The sequence below is a fragment of the Siniperca chuatsi genome, linkage group LG4, assembly GCF_020085105.1.
Source record: "Siniperca chuatsi isolate FFG_IHB_CAS linkage group LG4, ASM2008510v1, whole genome shotgun sequence".
In the NCBI taxonomy this organism is placed as follows: Eukaryota; Metazoa; Chordata; class Actinopteri; order Centrarchiformes; family Sinipercidae; genus Siniperca; species Siniperca chuatsi.
Genome location: NC_058045.1, coordinates 18,931,167 through 18,940,604, shown reverse-complemented (window position 1 = coordinate 18,940,604; position 9,438 = coordinate 18,931,167). Strand labels below are relative to the sequence as shown.

At 37.9% G+C, this 9,438-nt stretch overlaps 1 protein-coding gene across 5 annotated transcripts in view; it reads left to right on the top strand.

Annotated features, from left to right (window-relative positions):
- Window positions 1-9,438, top strand: part of abcc8 (ATP-binding cassette, sub-family C (CFTR/MRP), member 8) — a 62,972-nt gene that overhangs the window by 4,941 nt on the left and 48,593 nt on the right. For all 5 annotated transcript variants that reach the window (XM_044191899.1, XM_044191895.1, XM_044191898.1 and 2 more), the window contains exons 3-5: window positions 2,048-2,189; window positions 5,115-5,236; window positions 7,209-7,375. In XM_044191899.1, coding sequence (XP_044047834.1) covers window positions 2,048-2,189; window positions 5,115-5,236; window positions 7,209-7,375 — 431 coding nt within the window. The remainder of the gene's footprint in view (window positions 1-2,047; window positions 2,190-5,114; window positions 5,237-7,208; window positions 7,376-9,438) is intronic.

The window sequence follows — 9,438 nt, the reverse complement described above, 5'->3', positions numbered from 1 at the left end:
CTATGCAAATTAGCAGACTGAGAGTGGAAAGGCTAAAACACTCACTAAAGGGCAGTGTGAGTCCCTTGTTAGAGAATAACCCAAGAGAAGCTGGCTGCAGTGATTCCTCTCTCTGCCCTGTCACCCTGAGCTGTGCTGCTTTCACTAACAACTTTGTCACCAAAGACAAACGTCAGGGGTGTAAAAAGCTTTTCTGTCCACCTTGAGTCACCTGTCAAAACCTCTTAAGCCAGAGTCCTGTTTATGTATTATATTCTGCACTCCACTGTGGCCTGCAGCTATGCAATGTGTTGCTCTTTAGAGTGCTGGCCCATGAGTTCAGCTAATCACATCAAGGCCACCAATGTAAGAGGATGCTGTGGATACATGCACCACAACACTTTTATAAGACCTCAGTTGTTTTCATTATCAATTAATCTGTAACTTATTTTTTTCCAATTAATCGATTAAGTATTCAGTCTATAAAATGTCAGAAAATGGTTAAAATAGTCCATCACAGTTTCCCAGAGCCCAAGGTGACATATTCAAATGTCTTGTTTTGTCCCAATAGCAGTCCAAAACCTAAAGATGTTTAATTTAATATCACATACAACAAAGAAAACCATCAAATCTTCACACTTGAGATGCTGGAACCAGTGATTTCTTGGCATTTTTGCTAAAAAATTACCGAGACAATTAATTGATTATCAAAATACTTGCCGATTAATTTTCTGTCGATCGACTAATTGATACATTGACTAATCAATTCAGCTCTAAACTCAGTCTTCTGTACTGTCAAACAAACAACCCTGAATGAGTCCCATATTCCTGATTACCTGCTGTTGGCCAAAGGAATAACTCCATGTAAATTAGAATTTCCATCGCGGGTGAAACAAACAACCCTGAATGGAGTCGCAGGGCGAACACAGACACAGACAAGGATATTCACTGATTACACTGCTGTCTTTGAAGCCGGAGAAGGAATAACTAACACGGGGAGGACATGCAGTAAATTAGAATTTAACAACAAAAATTTGTTTAGTCTTTGTTTTACACATTTTGTCTGATGTAATACATAACACTGGAACACAGTTCATTGCAGTTATCAACAATTTGAAAATGTTATGTGATTTGTGATATTGTATACCAATATGGGAAATTGGTGCTATTTGTGTTAATATTGTGTTTTTGTTTCTAATTATTTTGCACAGTACTTGAGCAAATAGTATGAATTGTGAATGTGTTTGCATGTGTGGAAAAGAGAAAGAGGCAGATAAAGGAACAGATGTAGTGCATGTGTGTGTGTGTGTGTGTGTGTGTGTGTGTGTGTGTGTGTGTGTGTGTATTTGTTATTGCCAGCCTGTGCCAACACTTGTCAGATAGATAAACTGTCCAACAGCTAAGGTGCCAACAGCAGAGGAGTCATTAACATAATTTGATCAGCAGAGATGTGTTTTATGACAGCAGTGACTCACATTAATGAAATAAATTGCACTTTGATGACTGAATTGTTGTTATATAATAGTCTGAGTTGAGCCAAAGCAAAGTGAAGGGATAAAGGCCAAAGAAGTTGTAGCCACAATAAGAGTTAAAATAATTTACTTCAGGGTCTTAGGCCAGCAGCTTTCGAGTCATTCTCACTGGCTTACCTGCTAAGCGTCGAACAATGTAATGAAAGTGATAATAACACAACAGTTAACAGACTCTAGCAGGCTTCCATTCTTGCCAGAAGACCTATCCTTTTAGTTTACCTTCTGTCAGTCATCCAGCCTTGCTGTGAGCATTTTGTCATGTAGCTCATGATGTTCAAGGTTGCACTGGGAGTAGAAAGCGCTAAGTTAATACTGTTCACAAGGTTATTTCTTTTTAGCACACATTTACAGCTACTCACAGAGAATTGAGACAAGAAAAAAAAAATCTACTTTTGTCATTTCACTCTATCTTTACATTCTCTCTGTCTGACTGTCTGCAGAAGATATGATAAATCCCCCTTTTATTTCACTGTCTCTGACTGTATATTTAAAGTGACACACCCCTGATGCTTTTTATGTCCTGTCTCCTGTTTAAGGCTGGGGCAGCCAGAGCTCAAAGGTCCACATCCACCACAGCACCTGGCTTCACTTTCCTGGTCACAACCTGCGCTGGCTCCTCACCTTTGTCCTGCTCTTCGTCCTCGTCTGTGAGATTGCAGAGGGCATCGTCTCTGATGGGTATGTTTGACACACTAACTAATACAAACCTTGTAAACACATCGTTAATTTCAGTCAGGTGTATTTCATGTTTTTTAATGTCCTAAACTCCTGACACAGATGATATGACTATTAGCTTTTAGCAAAACAATTTACTAATTTACTCACCTTTAAATGTTTTGTGTATAGCATTTTACAATCATTCGTTTTGAGGCAGTAGTGTATTCATGATGAACAGACAAAACTGATAATGAGCCATACTTCATTAGATACTTCATTAATGGTGTGCAACTTGATTAGATTTTGGAGGGAGTCTGCTTCGTTGTTGTGTCACAGTGGTTCCTCAGAGTATTGCTGATTCATGCTAGTCATCTAATCAAATACTATTTTACACCTGGGATGGCAGGTGAATACAATTAACTACAATTAACACTTCACTATTTATCAACTTATCTGCATATAACAACTGCTCAATAATGCTCTCTAGAGAATACTACTATGCCTAAAAACTCACTGTGTTTCTGAGATGGGCTGTGGATGGTGAGGAAATTTATCAACACTCGATCTCCTCTTGTACCTGAAGGCTCTGTAGACCAACCCAATTCAAAGAGGAATTAAAAGATAATCGGCTACATGAGTCCCTCAAAATCCAAAATAATAGCCTTTAGCAAATATCTACACTGCTAAAGTTTATATTTTAACTTTAAAAGCTGTTTTAACAAAATATATTGTTTAATATGTATATAATATGTTTATAATTTACGTAAAGCATTAGCATAAAGGCATGCTAACATGTTAGCATGCTAACTCAGCAAATAATCTGAAAGAAACTTTTTGTGATGTAGACATCATAATGTTACAGTGGTTTACTAAATTTACTACTGTACTGGTTTGTGATACTTGAGCACCTTGTTTTTTTTGTTTTTATTACTAATCTTAATCAAGGCAAAAAGAGGATAATTAAGTTAGCATTCAACAACTTGGTCTGTGGCTAAGACTTGAGAGAGTTGTAAGTTGATTGCTCACAAATTAAATTTTTTTTCTTGGTTAAAATGACAAGCTACGTCAATTTAATTGGCCTGTCTATGACTCTTGTCCTCAAAACAACAAGAAATTTACCAACAGGAACAAGAAAAGAGTTGACTACTGAGTAAGTGTTAATATAAATTATCACATATTAATGACCAGCAATATTGCAGCAATACATTGTTTGCTGTTTCTATTGTTGCTAAAAACAGCCCTGGCATAGATGCTACTTTAAAGGGGAGCTATTATGCTTTTCCTTATTTTATCATATATACAGTATATATAATGTTACAATGTCGGATGTTCATATTAAATGTGGCCAAAGTTTCAAATAATGAGGTAGACGTATATAAAAGTAATCCCTGTGAGCAAAAAGCTCACACTCCTGCCCAGTCTGGGCGGAGTCAGCTAAGCTAAAAGGACCACAAGCTGCTCGGTTCACGGCAGCTACCGCTACAGTCAGCAGCAGCTACTTTAAAGCTATCTGTCCATCAAGAAACTGAGAGAGAAGAGCCAGAGCAGCCGAAGGACATCAGAGGGAAAACAAGAAAATAATTTCTCCATAAAATATGATCCAGTTTCAACAAAGTCAGTGAATAGAGATACAAAAGTTGTGAACAGTAAGCAGTGAGGTTTGGCCCTCAGAAGCACTCTGCTCGTTTTTCCAACCTAATGCTTGTCTCATTTGTGGTAAACAGTAAATTCATCCAATTCAGTGCCCCATACCACTATTTTCCAAGCTAAGTAACTGTAGCTGTCATATGCCGTCCAGCACACTGGCAAGACAATGATAGGGTGGTGCGGGGCTCACAGCACTGGGTGTATAAAGAAAACTGGTTACAGCTGCTCGCTCCCCGGGGGAGGGGGGCCTTAAAGAGACAGGAGCTATAATGGCTTGTTTCCGACGAAGGATGAACTGAGGGACTGCATAAAGGGTCAGTATAAGATAAATATGGATTTTTCTGAACTGTGAATCATGCAAAGCTACTCTAGTGGAATCCCAGAATAAAAATATAGAGCTGGAAATGAGCATAATAGGTCCCCTTTAAGCTAGTTAGCTGTACCAAATTGTTTTGCCTTTCCAACCACACAAAATATAAAGTTGTGTCTGTATTTCCAATCTGTTTGATCAACCATCAAACTCAGCAGCTTTTTCTAAACCTGCCTGCTCATGAGTTTGTTACTGAGGTAAATAACAGTTAGAGTTGATGTGTCAATCACAGGGGTTACGCACAAAGAGACACAGCTGGATAGAGAATCCATCTCTGCCCTTTCTCTGTTTAAATCTCCCAACTCCTTGTTATCTATTTTCCTCTCTTTGCCTGGGCCATATGCATCCTGTTGTTGTCCAATGTAGTGAGTACATGCGTAACAGGATCCAGCAAACACTCAGGATTACTGTTTATCCGTCAATTCTACAGACTGGAGGAAGGCAACCCATTTGAGTTATTGCTGAAGTGAATAGAAGAGCTCTCCATCTGCTCACCACTAAGCTTTTCCCACCGACTTCAGTGTCGTGCTAAAAAGCCTGTGATGGTTGTTTATGTCTCTTTGTGTGTATATGTGAACTTGTGTGTGCATGCGGAACATACTTAATGAGGCACCTGCCAAATACGGGTGGGCATTTTTTTAACAGGTTCATCACTTCTACATTTTGTCTTTGACTACTAGTAATACATGACAATAATTCATACCAACCATAATGATATGCATGTGGTTATACATGCTCCATCCCGCTCAGGATAAATTCAGGAAAACATGTTCTGGTTAATGAAGACAGAATGGGTAGCCACATTGGTTACTGAGCCAAAACATAAATTTCAAACCCTGATGCTTTACCTCATCAATGTTATACATTTGTGTCAGTCATTTTGTGCTTACTCTAAGCGTTTTCCTTCTCTATCTAATGTTCATTTGCAGGTTCACCCTATCCCTCCATCTTCACCTGTACATGCCTGCAGGTCTGGCCTTCATGGCTGGCATCACCTCTATTATCTACTATCATAACATCGAGACCTCCAATTTCCCCAAACTACTATTAGGTACAGTATTCTTAAATTCTGCTATCCTTTGTTAATTAATCATTCACATATTTTATTTTTCATTTACCTTTACTTACCGAGAAAAGATTTAGTCAACACAATTGAGTCTTTTTTAGAAACACACCCCCTTATACCCTTTACTTTTGGTCTATGGGTATCTCCCAGTGTTCAAATTACACCGTGGCTTTCGGGGGAACACCTGTTGTTCAGGGGTGGGGGGTGAGAGGGTACTGTACACATACATGAATGCGCCCGCTTATGTGCAAAAGTATACTATCATTACATGTCAATTCATTCAGAGAATATTTAGCCTGGGATCACAAAGAAACAGAAAAATTATTCAGTTGCAATGTTTTTTTTTAATTGCTCTCTGCCAAGAAACAATAGAATGCCAACGCACAGTGGACAGGCAATGGTTTACGTTACTTACTGTGTTAAACAGAACAGACCTAGGGTGCACACAAAATATCAGAAATTATTATGCATGAATAAACATGCACGTGCGTCACTATTAGCCTATTCTTTTATTTCAGGAACCTAAATATACAGGAAAATACAGGGGCACCAAAAATTACGATATTTTAGATCTTCCCCTAAATTTCTCAAATGAGGCTTTCTGGGGAGCTCCTGTCTCTTTCAGGGGAGCCGAGGTCCCGTAGCTCCCCCCGTGTTTCGAACCCTGGTATCTCCGCTGAAACACCTAGTCCGGGTTTCAAACAAGAGCCCAGAGCTTTTTGTAACGTCAAAATTTGATTAAGTCTTGTGAAAACATTGAATAGTGTTCCAGGCCTCTAAAGCCTGGATTAATCAAACAGCGTAATAGAAAACTGACCCTTGTCAACTCTTTGAACTTTTAGTTCAGAACCACAAGAGATTCAAATTACATGGGATTTTCAGGATGATATAATTATAAAACAGCGCAATAGGATCAGTGCAGCAATTTACAGATGAATGCTTCATTGCCTTCAGATAAGACTGCAAAATAATTAAGGGCAATATCATCTAGTGTAATTATACTGCTCTGGATAGATATTAATTATCCCTTTTCATTAAGAAAATTTGTTTCAGGTGAAAGATCTGCACAGTTTCTGTGTTTTCAACAAGAATATATGTCTTACTTATTTTCACATAATTCTTTATGACCTGTGAGAAATAATACACTGTGATTTAAATATCCTCATAGCAACGATATAATGTGAGTTGTTGTTGTTAAATAAGAATTACATCAGAACACTGTATTCTTTGTCAGCTGTCAACCAATGACATCTATTCATATAGGAATCAATGAACTTTATTTCACATCAATATCAACCTTTAACTCCTATGTTTACTCATGTAATGACCATATATGAGTCTGAGTGGATGACATTATTTCCTATCCCTTCCCTTCCTTCCTATTATCCTGCGGTGTAATATTTCCCTGACAGCTTTGTCATCTTTTATAAGTGTTTTCACAATCAACCTCTCAATATTTACCCCAATAAACCTGTTGAACTGACATGATGTGACTCTATCAAAAGATCTTCAAGACAATTGACTTATCTGCTAATTTACTGGATTAAAGGTTTTGACCTTGAAAGCTGTTAGACACACATTGCTGACATGTTGCTGTTGACCTCTGAGGGGAGGAGGAAAGGGAGAGGAAAAAAGAAGTAGAAGAGGAAGGCACTTAAATAGAGCACACATTATAGTTAATGGTTAAAAGGACTAAAACAAGAAAGTAAACATTACATTTCAACTAACATCAGTTGAGCCATATAGGCTATACTTACATACTTACATTCAAATATATATGAAATGTGTCTCAGACTTTCACAAATACACCTAGATATTGCACAAATCCAGTTTCAGACAAACTGATTTAATATTATTGACAAACATTACAGTTAAACTCCAGCTCTAATATAATTTCTCTGCAGTTGGGTTATTTATCTTTTTGACTTGTCCAATGATGCCTGCTAAATCTCCTCAGCCCTGTTCATCTACTGGGTGCTGGCCTTCATCATGAAGACCATCAAGTTTGCAAAGTACACCGAGCATGGCATCGGCCCCAGGCAACTACGCTACTGCATCACCGGACTGCTGGTGCTGCTGTATGGACTGCTACTAGCTGTGGAGATCAATGTCATCCTGGGCAGGGTGAGTGTGTGTGTATGTATTTGTGTGTGTGTTGTCACGTGAGTACAGGCATGTGTAGTCATCTGATTGTTGCCTGTTTTTAGCTTCAGTCACCTTCTTCTTTTAGTCTGAAATCCAAACGGTTCCATTGATCAATGATCAGTAAAGCCGCCCAGGTGAGTTAAAAATTAGATTGGATCCAATGATGCTACATGTTTGTTTTTCCTTGTCACACATGCAGAGCTGTTAGGAAAGTCATGTTTATGTTGGTGCATGTGACAGTGGTGACAGCACCTTTAGTAGTCAATAAAAATACTGTACAATGAAAGCAGTCATTGTTTCTCATGAAATTTCTGAGTTGTTGCAGTATTATTTTCAAGCTTTGCTTTCTTTGCCTGCTTTGTGGGGGTGATAATGATAGAACAATATCCTCATCACTTATTACATTAAAAATCTCTAGAATAAAGCAAAACCTAATTTATAAAGGAGCAAAAATCTAAAGAAAATTGCAGTTACAGCCACTCTAGCTACTCGGTGAAACTGTACTTAGGCAGTAAACGGTGCAGTGCTTGTAATGACAATGCTAACATGCTGATGTTTAGCAAATGTGTTGTTTACCATGTTCACCGTCTTAGTTTGTTGTATTAGCATGCTAACATTTGCTAATTAGAACTAAACTCAAAGTGCAGCTGAGGCTGATGGGAATGTAATTTGCACATACAGAATTTAGTCATAAACTAATGTGTTGAACAAATAGAAATTTTGACTTGATGATGGTACTAGATAAAAGGTTAATGTTGCAATTCATAGTGAAGAAGACATGAATGTCTGTACCAAAATGTATGGCGATCCGTTCAATAGTTCTTGAGATATTTCACCAAAAAACAAAAATTTAAACTTCATAGTGGTGCTAGATGAAAAGTCAGGGGATCACCAAAGTCATGTGGCTTCATCCTGTGGGGACCATTAATGTCTGTACAAAATTTCAGAATAAACCATCCAATAATTGTTGAAATATTTCAGTCTGCACCAAAGTGGTGAACCGACCGACAGACCGACATTGCCATCCATAGAGCCATGCCACTAGCATAGCTAAAAACACATTTATAAAGGAACGAAAACACAAACTTCTCAAGAAAAATGGAGCCAAGAAAAATAAAAACACAGCCAGAGTCATAAAAGGAAGGACAAAACAGAAAATAAAGATTATCGTGTGAAGGCAAAGGCCAGATCCTCTCAGCTTTATGAAACAGTTAATAACAGCCTCGGGCTGCCATCTGGCTCATACGTGGTTCAAAGGTGTGCCAGCCTGGTGCCACCCTAAACTGTGACTGAAATGTGATTTACAAAATCTATAAAATTGATTCTGAGAGCGGAGTGAACTTTATCTCATCATTTATCTGGCTGTTTTGTATTGATTGCACAACAAACCGATCATGGTCATATCTTTTGATTATTCTGTTTTTGACATTTTCAGTCATCTTACCCTTTTTGAACACAAGGGAGAAAATGTCAGACTGGTGTACACTTTTTCCCCTTTTCCTCTGGACAGTTAGAGTGTGTTTGTCTCTGTTAACCTCTGCGCTGAGCACACATCTGTTAGAGAAGCTGACTCCCCTGGGTGAATAGCAAAGAAAGTGATTCTCCCATCATGCCCTGCACTTGGTCTGTTGAAGCCCATGCTCTGCCTAAACCATTTGTTGGTTATTTTAACTGGGTCATAGCTGTGTAGTTCATTTAGCAGTACATTTTAAAGGAGCTCTTTTATAGAAATTCAATTGTTCTTGTGTTTATATAATCAAAAATTGCTTTGCAAATGCGTTGTTATAATTAGATACTTTTTTTTACTTTTTTTTTATTTTGTTGCGTCACATTTTCAATAATCCTCTTGACTTGGTTATGATTGGCTTCCATCACCAAAAATTGCTAATCCTTCCAATCACTCACTCAAATTCAACTAATTAATATACTACAAAACATGAATTTGCAAAACATAATTGGTGAATATTATTCTTCTCTTGACCCATTTTCAGACAAAACAATGAAAACAGAATATTATGAGACCCACAATATAATGAATTAAT